This window comes from Barbus barbus (assembly GCF_936440315.1).
Source record: "Barbus barbus genome assembly, chromosome: 8".
Lineage (NCBI taxonomy): Eukaryota > Metazoa > Chordata > Actinopteri > Cypriniformes > Cyprinidae > Barbus > Barbus barbus.
This window is the reverse complement of record NC_136736.1, coordinates 13,913,359-13,925,829: the sequence shown is the minus strand read 5'-3', so window position 1 is coordinate 13,925,829 and position 12,471 is coordinate 13,913,359. Positions and strand designations below refer to the sequence as shown.

Sequence of the window (12,471 nt, the reverse complement as noted above, 5' to 3'; positions counted from 1 at the left end):
CTCAATAAGACGGCGGACCGCGGAACAATAAATCAACTCAGAAATACTGGTATACCAATATCGATGTTTTCGACGAAATTATGCTGCATTAAAGGATTTTCCAGCAGTCCTCTTCTCTCTCTGAAGTCTTTTAAGCGTGTTCTACCCTCCTTGTCTCATGGTCAATGCACTAATACAGTGAGCGGTTTATATTACTACTGTAAAGATACTGAAACGTTTCTAGTTATAATAATCATCATCATTTATTTGATTTTTAATGTATTTTAATTGAAACTTTGTTTAATGGTTTTGTATAATACACTTTTAAGTGTTTTAAAAATACTTATTTTATTTTTCACAATATTAATATTTATTTGTAAAAAAATATATATAATTATTTTAATGTGTTCCCAACAGCTTGAAGCACAGTGTAAATCTAAACCCCAGAAGCAGGTTTGTAAGACTGTCCTGAAGCATTTTGATGCACAGTACAGTGAAGAGCTTGGAGAGCAGTGGCATAGTGCAAGGTGGGAAATATGATTTTTGTTTGTGTCTTTTAAATGGCCATTCTGTAAAATTGGTTTAAGTTGTGTTTTTAGCATGCTTTCACTTAATGTATGGTATTAAATGTATGGCATTACCGCAGTACTTTTTTTTCTTTCTTGTATAAATAGCTTTCTGGAAATGTAATATGTTATCTGTTTTATAGAAGTGCATTTTATTAAACAGTCTCAGAACTAGTCTGTACAACATAAATGTTTGATGTTTTCAGGGATGTGCTTCTGATTCCATTCTCATGGCAGTACGGTGTACTGCTTAATCGCTTCAGTGACCTTACAAACCTCAAGCAGTGCCTCACAGAGCTTGGATACACAAACCTCCTTCCACAGACTCATCCTGAATCCCATTCCCAAACGGCACCCATGCAGTGTTTTATTCACAGAGATCCAGTGCGAATTCCCACCCAAAGCCACCACCCCGGCTGGTTAAAACAGTACTACCTCCTAAACGCAGCCTCTCTTCTCCCAGTACTGAGTTTGAATGTGAAGGAAGGGGAGCATGTGCTTGATCTTTGTGCAGCTCCTGGAGGGAAAAGTCTGGCTATATTACAGACAGCCACTCCTGGTAAGTTCCAAACCTAGTGTAGAACAATCAACAAAATGACTCGTGTATGTGAAATGATCTGTGACTGAGACAAACCTATCGATGAACTACTGTATGTAAAACTGTTCAGAAGTGTGGGGTTGTTAAGATTTTTTTATGTATTTGAAAGAAATGACTTGTGTACACCAAGGCTGTATTTATTTGATCAAAAATACTCTAATATTGTTATCTATTATTACAGGTTAAAATAACTGTTTACTATTTTAATATAACTTTCTTAAAGGATGCCAACAGGGGTTTGAGGTAAAGAAAATGACATTTTTTTTTATTTGAGATATGAACAAGGATTTGGGCAGAGAAACGAGATTTCAAGTGTAGTCCATTGGAATAAGTTATGGGATATTACTCATCAAATTAAGTGCCCAGATCACAGTCTGTCAAAGTGAAAGATAATGATTATAATGCTATATATAATGAATAACTTTTGCTCTATTGTACTCTCTGACCCTTATAATTCAATGTGTTATTTGCTGGTTTACCAGTGTCTTTTGAAATGAAAAACAATACTTACTTGAGGGGTTTAAGTTTATTATCAAGCCATTTTTACAGTAAGATTAAGTTATACTGTTCTTTTAAACTTACTAAAAAATAACAGTATAGTACAAGTATTTTCGACATTGGTAATAATCAGAAATGTTTCTTGGGCAGAAAATCAGCATATTAGAATGATTTCTGAAGGATCATGAGATACTAAAGACTGGAGTAATGGCTTATGAAAATTCAAATTTGCATCAAAGAGTTAAATGATTTTTTTTACAATATTACAATAAAAATCAGTTATTTTAAATTGTAATAATATTTCACAGTACCGTACTTAACTTACCTTCCCTTTCACAATACCTTACACAATGCCAAAATTTTACCAAGTGTTCTCCATTTTTGACTTGGTGACTGTTCATTTCTTAAACTTGCAGTACATTTCCTAGTACATGGAAATCAGTTTTTCATTAAATGACCCCTTTAAATATAAATGACATTTTGTTGGACCCTACAATTTGATTTTTCCTGTTATAAAATTGAACTCTTAGGGCTCCTGCACTGTAATGAAGTGGATGAGCACAGACATGATTGGCTACTGAAAACTCTCGAATCATATGTTCCTCCTACGCTACGACATCTGCTTTCAGTGACTCACCTGGATGGCCGGAGCATTGGGAGCATGCGGCCAGGGGCTTATGACAAGGTACCACACTCAACCTCTGCTCATCTGTCAGAGCCATCAAAATGACAACCTTCAAGCCATCATTTGGCTATTTTAAGTGCTGATATTTAGACATAATGAATCATCAAATGACTTCTTCATAGGAGAGAAGATTACCTAACATTTGTTCGAACTGCAGAAGCTAAATTCACTGAATTAACCTCCCCTGAATGTCATCCATCCAAGTGTTTGGGGGAGGAAAAAACTGCTTGTTTGTGAATGTCAAAGTGACACTCTTACATGCCATCAATAGCGATGCTGCCTCCAAACTCCCTCATTTATCACTGTTGGCGTAACTGTTAGTGCAAGCCCTTACGTTCCATCTCAAAGCAAGTAAAAACCTGCAAGGTGGAATAGAGGTTTTCTGCACACTCAGTCATTTGAAGGCAAAGCTGCATATGTTCGCATTTTTTTCCAACTCATCATGAGGTGACGAGACACTAGGCAGGTCACTTGCAGCCCTCCAGGCCAAAGATGCCAATCAAGCGGTGAATATGGCGCTTTTAAGGTTCCCAGATACTGCTGACTGAGTATTATCCTCTTCTGGCGGTGAGAAAAGAGTTGGGCCATTGAGCAGAAAGGTAAACGAATACACAATGCGACAGGAGGTGTCGTGATGGTTTCAAATGAAAGCAGTTCAGGGTGAATGCCTTGGTAAAAGAGGTTAACTTTTTTTTTCTTTCTTTCTTTTTTTTTTTTTGAAGCTAGGCTTATTGGAAAAACATCCCTGTGGTGAGATTTCTGTAAAATAGTAGATATTATGTTGTTTCTTGCATTTTACTCAGCACTTTCAAAGAGAAATGTCCAGCATGTTTAGTTTTATCTGAAACATATAAACAGGAATCTGGCAATGTTTTATGCTGGTTGTTGTACGTAGCAATATAGTTCAAAAATGTAATGTCTGGTGAGTGGGCTAAAAGGCTAATGCTCTGCAACGTTTGAAAGTAATGTACCACCTTCACTAAACTTAATCTAAAATGATAGCGAACAAATAAAAGCAAACATAAGATAAAAATGCCATTTATCTTGCTTCTACAAGTGTTTGAGCTCTTTTGTTATTATAATTATTTTTTGGTGTTTTGCCTTTTATTATGAAACGACAGTGGAGAGCAGACAGGAAGCGAAGTGGGAGAGAGAGAGGGATCGGGAAAGGTCCTCAAGCTGAGATTCGAACTCGGGATGCTCGTAACGTAACAGCGTTAAATGTTGCCGCACTTGCCTATTAGGCTATCGCCGCCAACGTCTTTGAGCTCTTTTGTCATGACTCGTGTTTCTTTGGATTTTAACGAGTGCTCTGAATCACAGTTGCAGGGTTTATCAGGTGAGCTCCTAAGCAAGCTTACTAATCATTTGAATCTAGTTATGTGATGCAGACTTAAAAATGTATTAGTTTATAAATCTTGCACGATGTTAAATTTGTTTTGAGGTCAAAACATAGTATTGTGTATAGCAGGGGTTGGCAAGTAAGTTTGGCATCGGGCCAAAAAACATTTCACCACTAGATGGCGGGCCAGAACATAGTCGAAGGATAATTTAAGATATTAATTGATGAAAAATGCAACCAGAATTGCCTGTAAAATCCTGCGACAGTCATTAACAAAAAGACACATTTGTGGGGCGGTGTCCGATCAGAGTATGTGAGCAGAGTGGAGCGTCAACAATTTCCCCTCCGCGTATTTAATAATCACTCCGTTCCTGCTGCACTCCACGCTCACTGATATCAGAAACACCGCTCCGCGTCTGAAGTATTTCAGTATGTTTGAAATCTCACAGTTCTATGGAACAGTTCTAGTGGCCCGTTTCTGCCACTGAATAAAAAATAAAAAAAGGTTATTGCCACTTTTTATCTTTTACATTTTTATCCTAGACTTTTTTTTTTTTTTTTTTTACACAGAATTGTGAGATAAACTCGCAATTCTGACTTTTTTTCTTGGGGGGGCAGTAACTCGTCGGCCCTGGGTGAAGCGCTCTTGGAGCGAGTGAAAACCACGACGCTCCGACTTTTAAAAAATCTGCTCCTCGCTCCATTCAAAATCACACCGCTCCGCTCTACTCACATACCCTGATTGTGAGTAACTGTTGTTGTCATGACAGATTTATTTCAGAACCAGCTGCTATCAAAGTAATCTGGCTATGGGCACGGGCCATGTATTATTTCTGGCGGGCCTTTTTTTGCCCGTGGGCCACCTGTTGCCGACCACTGGTGTATAGTGTATATAGTCTTTATTAATCAATATTCTGCCGCTGTAATCATAATTTGTTTAAAAAGGAATACAATTTGTTGGTGTTTTACAGTCACTAATGCTCATTTCATCCAAAAACTGCAGTTTTTTGGTACATCATTTTGCACAAAAGTAAGTATAGGCACTTTTTTTTTTTTTTAACAGTGAGTCTGTTGTTTTTTGTATAATTCATTGAATATAGCACAACCACAGATGGCTGTGATACACCCATCCCACCACAAGGTGACAGTGTTGTTGTTTTACTCCCACTGACCTCCTTTCACATTGGACATGCTTAAGATCCCCGGGACCCTCGATGGAGGGTACACAGGTACGCATTCAAGCTCTGAAGATGAAAACTCCTGTCCCGAAATGTCAAATGAATATGTCTCAGACGCCCATAATCGAATCACTTTATCAGCACTTGGTTTGGCTCTTCCTCTTAAAACGTGCCGTTGTTCCTAGATCACATTGTCAGGCCCACGGGGGTCTTTCTACACCATCATGTCCTTTAGTGACGTCGGTCTCCAGAGTGCCCCCTGGCATTCTTTTAGCCAGACAGGCAGCAGAGCTAAGAGAGGGAATTAAGAGGCTCTAATACAAAGCTTGGCAGGGAGAAAAACAGTGGGGCTCAATTGTCAGCTTGACAAGGCAGTCTCAGCCAGTTCTAATGAGGAGAGAGCAGTCCCAAAGGAAACCAAGAAAGAAAGGGTTTGGTGGGTAAGGGACTGCAGGATATCCTGCGAGAGATCCATACAAGAACAAATGGCTGGTATTTTTTTTATTCAGTCCTGTCTATTGCTCATTTGAATCTTTCAGGGAGATTCTTACTGCTTGCGTTGGTTGTTTGTTTAACCACTGTAGAAGATTCTAGCTCAGGTGCGTTTTGTGATTATTAGCCCCAGGTGTGTGTTTCCACTGCCTCTCTCTCTCTCTCTCTCTCTCTCTCTCTCTCTCTACTTTAGCCGCTCTCTCATTTGTTCAGCCGGTTTCACAGAGGACGGTGTGTGTGTGTTGGTTCTTTTAAAGAGCTAATGAGGCCCATACCGGCAGGTCCCTGCTGTCCTTCTGCTTTCCTCTTTGTGTTATGTTCACCGTCCCCCAGGTGAACATGAAATATTCCCCTTCAGTCTCCTACACTGTTTTTCCCTCCCTGCAGAGTTCGAACCTGTTCTCTGATGTGTGTTTGTCTGTGTGTCTTGCTCCGTCCCTCTGTGTCAGGTGCTTGTAGATGCCCCGTGCTCTAATGACCGGAGTTGGCTTTATACCCCTGATACTCACCAAGGGGAAATGTGGCTGAAGGAGAGAACTCAACTACCACTCTTACAGAAGGAGCTGCTCTGGTAAATATCTATGACGGGAACTCCCACACACACACAAACTCGTGGGCAAGCAGACAGCGCAAAACAATGCTGCTACATTTTATTTTCTTGTTTCATTCTTGATTTGAGGCCTACAATTATCTTCTTGACAGTAACTAATAATTATTCTAAACTCCTGGGGTGACATGAAGGTTAAGCACCTGCTTTTATTAATATTTTGAATTAACTTTTATTTTATATTTCCAGTTTTAATTTTTTTACGTAATAGTTTGTTTATGTAATATGTATGTGTACTGTGTATATTTATTATGTATATATAAATACACACACATACAGTATATATTTTAAAAATATTTACATGTATATATATTTATATTCTTATATTTTAAATTATATATAAATATATTTAATATATAAACATATTTTTCTTAAATATATACATGCATGTATACACACACATATTATGTAAACAAAAATGTATATTTTAGATGCGATTCATTGCGATGAATCGTTTGGCAGCACTAATATTTAGCTTTATATATTATTTATTTTAGTAATTTTAGTTTGTTTTCAAAGCAACATTTCTAACATTCAACTTTTTTTAAATTAAAGTTTTTCATGTAATATTTATATTTTGTGTCAGCTATATCATAAATATGCTTTTTTTAGTAGCTTTACTTAACAATTACACCTCTCCTTTTTCTAATGTGGTTTTAGAAAGTACCAATTTGATGTCTGTTTAATGTTAATAATGGCTGGTTGTGTTTTGTTGTTTGTCAGTTCGGCCCTAGCAGCAGTGCGTCCTGGAGGAGTGGTTGTCTACTCCACATGCACCATGTCACGAGCTGAGAACCAATCAGTTGTGGAAGCGGTGCTTGCATCTTATCAAGGAGTGGAGCTTCTGGAACTGGAGCAACACTTAATTGACTCTCTGTCTGATCATTTCTGCTTTGCTCACTTTCATCCTTCCATGGGACAGTTAGTGATCCCACAAAAGGGTAAAACTTGGGGACCTATGTATGTTTCTCGATTACGAAGAATATATTAAAAATTTAAAAACATTGTGTCATGGTGCAGTGGTAGTACTTTAAACACATCAGAGCTGGAGTGCTCAGATGATAGATTCAGCTTTCCTGTAGCTCAAATAGTAGAGCATGGCGCTAGCAGCGCTAAGATCATGGGTGCAATTCCCAGGGAAAGCAAGAGCTGATCAAAATGTAAAAACTGTAACTTGAATGCAATGTAAGTCACTTTGGATAAAAGCGTCTGCTAAATGCATAAATGTAAATGTAAATGATTCAGTTTTGAGTCTTAACTGGCTATCTTGACCCTCTTCATTAAACTTTCCAATCCAAAAGTGATAAATTAATAGTAAAAAAAAAAGGAATTGCGACTTTTTACCTTACAATTCAGACTTTTTTCAGGTTGCAGTTTTGTTTGGATTTTATATCTTGTAGTTAATTTTTTCTTGTAGTTCTGAGAAAAAAATGCAGAATTGTGAGATTTAAACTCCAAAATTATGAGCAAAAAGTCTGGATTGCGAAATATAAAGACAGTTGCGAGAAGTCAGAATTGTGAGATAAATAGTCACAATTACCTTTTAATTTTATTTTTTTCTCGTGGTGGAAACAAAAAGAAAAAACTGTGAGATGTAAACTCAAAATTCAGAAGAAAAATTCGGTACTGTGAGAAAGTCAGTGAGTTTATATCCGACAATTCTGACTTTTTTTTCAGAATTGGGAAAAAGTCAATTGTGAAATGAAAATTCACAATTCCATCCATCCCATCCCATTATACGAGAAATTACATACCATGAAGAATAAAAAAAAAATAAACCCAGCAATAAAGTGAAATATTTTAGCTTTTTAAAATAGCTGTTTTCTATTTAAATATGGTTTAAAATATGATTTATTCCTGCGATGGCAAATCTGAACTTTCAGCTGCCTTTAATTAGTCTTCAGTGTCACACGATCCTTCAGAAATGATTCTAATATGCTGATTTGCTGATCAAGAAACTGTGAACTTTGAATTTCCATGCCTCGACAAAGGCAAAAACAGCCCAGGTTAGGCAGGAATGCTAATCTCTGGCGACCCTCCAGATGAAGCACCACTTAATACGATCTCTCGGAAGTGAAAGCTATTTTGAAATCTCAGAACACAACACTTGTACAAGGTTTGAGTAATGAATGTGGGCTCGGGTCTTTTCTCTTTTGCATAAGTGTTTTTAAACGTCTCAGCTGAACTGCTTGAGGAGTTTTGCTATTGTCAGCCTTTGAGGTCAATGACAGATTGCGTCTAATAAAACTTAAGAGTTTTCCTGAATCATGGAAAAGCACACTTTGAATGTTTACCATAGCAACAAGCTTCTCTATTAACATTGATGCCTCTTGAGATGATGTTAATGCACAACCCATGTACTCTGCTAATTTTTTTAATAAAAATAAAGCTATGCTGGTGCTGCTACAGTACTAACAGACTGTTCCTTAAACGTATACACCTTGTCTAAAAGGTGTGTGCGATCTCAATTTCATATATCATATTACTTTAGAATTAAAACTGCATATCAGGTGGTTTATTTAACTATAAGCTGCATTAGAATATGTGCACAGGGGGTTCAAAAGTGTTTTGAATGTTCAATGTTTTGAAAGCAGTCCTCCCCAAGGCTGAATTTATTTTAATCAAAAATACAGTGAAAAACAGTAATATTGTGAAATACTACAATTATTTTCCAGCAGTCTCCAGTTTCACATGATCCTTCAGAAATAATTCTAATATGCCAATTTGCTGCTCAAGAAACATTTCTTATTAATATCAGTGTTAAAAACAGTATTTTTGTAGAACTGATTTCTGAAGGATCATGTGATACTAAAGACTGCTGAAATTTTGACTTTGACACTACAGGAACAAATTACATTTTACAAGCAGCTATTTCAAATCGTAATAACATTTCGCAATATTGCAGTTTCTACTGTATTTTTGATCAAATAAATGCAACCTTGGTGAGCAGAAAAATCTGAATTATTCTCAGATATTTGACCCCCAGTATTCAAGTATTCAAAGTTTGAAGCTGGTTGGATCACCTCTGGCAGTTGTGAGCCTCCGAAGCCTCAAAGTCTGGCGGTATTGCACATCTTGATAATGGAATTTTTGCTCATTCTTTCGGAGAAATATTGCTCAAGCTCTGTTGCTGTGTTTTAGGTCGTTGCCTGTTGGAAGATGAATCGTCTTCCAAATTTTAGTGCTTTTGCGGATTGCTTCACGTTGTCCTCAGGGATTCTACTGTACGTAGCTCCATCCATTTTTACTCCTAACTTTATGAGTTTTCTAATCCTTGCCGCAGAGAAGCCTCCCAAAATCTTGATGGTGCAACCACCATGCTTCACACATGTGATGTACTACTAGGGTTTTGCTTAACAGCATGGAGGTCCACAAGTTCACTTTATCAGACCGCTGTGTGTTCCTCTATACAGTTGAGCCCTTCATATGCTATCACATGTTGAGCCTATCATATTTTTCTTGCCACGCTCCCTTATAAGATATTAATTTTGCTGTTTTTGTATGAATGAACACCATGTCTTTGCCATCAAAGACTTTAACTTATTTAGTCATGAAAGGCCTTTTGGTCTTGCTTATCATCGATCTTCATCTTCTGACATTTTTTAAGAATGAACATTTCTGGTGATTCAGATAATTCCTCATGTCAGACATCTCACGTAGCTTCTCATTTCAGCGTTCTTTTTTTTTGTTATATAAAGGTGACATGAAAGATGTTTTAGAAATATTTCTCTATAGCTTCATCATTGATATTAGCTACTTTTCAAATGATTTTAATTTATAGATATTGATATATCTTTGTACCATATTTATCATATACTTGAATAGCCATTTTAATATTTATTGGGTGAAATTTGTGAAAATAATGAAATTAATTATATTCTCAGTTGTAAATAAGAATCGGAGTGTGGTTTGCTAGTAAATACTATTTCAGTCATTTTACTTAAAAAAAAAAAAAAAAAAACGTTTAACTATAGGCTGCATTTGAATATGTATACTGGGGGTTCAAGTCTTCACCAAGACTGAATTTATTTTAATCAAGTAATACTATTTACTTGATATTGATAATACTGTAATATATATATATATATATATATATATATATATATATATATATATATTATTATTATTGTTATTTTTATGTCTGTCCCACATTTTGTGGGATAATAATAAATATATTTACAGTATGTAAAATGTGAAGAAAATAGTGAAATAAATTACTGTTATATGTAGAGATAGACAGACAGACAGACAGACAGACAGACAGACAGACAGACAGACAGACAGATAGACAGATAGATAGATAGACAGATAGATAGATAGATAGATAGATAGATAGATAGATAGATAGACCTATTTTTTTTTGGTTGTAAATAAGAATTGGAGTGGTTTGCTAGAAAATACTATTTCAGTCTTCTTAAAAAATAAAAAAACATGTTTAATTCAATGTGTTAATCTTAATTTTTTACACATTTGTTTATCATTGAACACAATGTTTCTGTTTTGCATCATTTCTAGTTGAGGCGCAATTTGTCAAATTCTGCAAATAGTGTAAAAATTTGTTTAAGCTAAATCGGTTATTTTATTCCAAAAAGTTACAGAATGATATTAAACAATACATTATTTGAGATGCAGTGGATATTACTTTGTGGAGGGAATTTTAATGAATTCTCCTGTGGTTCTTATGTTCATGTTGGACATTTTTAGCTGTCACACTAGGGTTTCATTTTCCAAACGTCCAAGGGTAAAAACTGCCCATAGAAACACCCTTAAAATGATCCACTGAATTTGCTAAAGCACTGGCTTGCAAAAATGCATTCTATTTTTAAGCATTTTCACATGGGATTGTAAGCCATATTAAAAATAAATAAACACACCCAGCAGTACCCAGATGTTTGACATCCCCCTCCAACATTTTTCTTAAAATACTGAGACATGACAATTCATTTTAAAACATTAAACTCTAAAAGTCAATATTTACACATCCATGCATTTTAAGATAATTTAAATTACTATATTAGGATATTGTTCAATTATGTATTTACTTGTGCATTCAATCACAGGGTTATTTATTTAGTAAAATGCTTTAGACGTTATTGAATTGTCTTAATTTAGCAGCGTGTTGCAAAAAGATTAACGGTTCTAACAGGCTAAGCACATTTCTCTTCCAAAACATTTTTTTTTTTTTTTAAATCCATGCAACCTTTAAAAGTGAAATATTTCAGAAACTTTTGGTTATGCATTATCCATCAGTCTTTAGTGTAGTGAAGTTACGTATGTATACACAAATCGACAGTTTAATTTCCATTCAGTGGGACATCAACTGGTGTTAACAAATTCTCAGATTGTTGCTGGTTATTTACAATAATACCAACTATAAAGTATTTTACGCTGTATAGCAGCTCCGCCTAAATATGGAAGGAGTGCAAGAAGGAGAAAAATGTCTCAGTTTGAGTTTGTGCCGGGACAGTGGGTGTCTTCGCCCTTCCATTTTCTGCATTGGGCTCCGCTTGGCCTTTCAAATCAGTGAGCGGCTCACTCGTGCAGGAAATGAATTATTACCTCTCAGAGGGAGAGGAAAAGAAGAGAAAGGGAGGGGTGAGAGATTGGCAACGTAAAAGCATACTCAGTAAAGATCGTACAGAGTCCATTGCTGGTCTGAGAAATGGGCCCCGGCTGGTGGAAAAGACTTTAAAATAGCCGCTGACATTTACACTAGCTCCCCACGTCTGCTGTTTTAATAATGCCACTTTGAGAAGGACAGAAAAACGTGCACACCTGTGATGAGTCCAGAAATTCTCCACTGTTATACGAGGGAATTGAATGAGCAAGAGAATGAGATCAAGCAAATTTAAGCTTTTACCTTTTGCTGATGTGATAAAGTAAACTGTATACTCTCCAACGGCTTCCCTTCACAAGTAGTTCTCTGAGATGGTCTTTCACTCACACTTCGCTAAAATCAATTGACAGAAATGTAATTTCTTCATGCTTGTTAATCTGCTGCTCTATGGTGGAAAGATTTTGTGGAATTTGTGCTTAACTCTCATGTTGTGTTCTGGTCATTTTTACCAGGACAGGATTGTTTTCCCACAATTGCTTACTGAATTTGCTTACATGCACAGGGTATAACAACTTCCCCAAAAATTTTATAATTTTTGCACTTTTGAGATTTTTTTCAGTGTTCTGTTTTTCTCAGTGAACATTTACTACATAATAGGTTTTTAGTGCCAAAGTCATCCAAAGTTATGTTTTCTTTTTCTTTTTCTTTTTCACTCAGAAGCTGAGGAGCATAAGCTCCTCAAATTAAACTTTTGCACAAAATTGGATCATTGCATAAAACATTTGTGAATAAAGAACCGTTTCCATCTAGTGAGTTGAAGAGAACAAAATCGTAACTTCCTGATGAACTTGGCACTAAATATTATGAAGAAAAAATTTATTTGCTGCAGTAGGAGAATGCACTGTATATAATAATTTATTTATACAATAAATTACGAGCTTGAGAGCATGCAGATAAAACGTGGTCATG

The 12,471-nt window shown here is 36.1% G+C and overlaps 1 protein-coding gene across 1 annotated transcript; it reads left to right on the top strand.

Moving 5' to 3' along the window:
• Positions 1–8,355, top strand: nsun3 (NOP2/Sun RNA methyltransferase 3). Its single transcript, XM_079423112.1, has 6 exons — positions 1–177; positions 397–506; positions 752–1,104; positions 2,172–2,326; positions 5,788–5,909; positions 6,669–8,355. Exons 1-6 carry the CDS (start codon positions 64–66, stop codon positions 6,934–6,936), a joined length of 1,122 nt encoding a protein of 373 aa, XP_079279238.1. The 5' UTR covers positions 1–63; the 3' UTR covers positions 6,937–8,355.
• The last annotated feature ends 4,116 nt before the right edge of the window (positions 8,356–12,471 follow it).

Bases quoted from the DNA above. Each gene is read 5' to 3' on its own strand.
- nsun3 (XM_079423112.1), top strand. From the start codon at position 64: ATGTTTTCGACGAAATTATGCTGCATTAAAGGATTTTCCAGCAGTCCT. The intron at 2,327-5,787 runs GTACCACACTCA...CCTCTGTGTCAG, and splicing joins GGCCAGGGGCTTATGACAAG to GTGCTTGTAGATGCCCCGTG. The intron at 5,910-6,668 runs GTAAATATCTAT...GTTGTTTGTCAG, and splicing joins TTACAGAAGGAGCTGCTCTG to TTCGGCCCTAGCAGCAGTGC.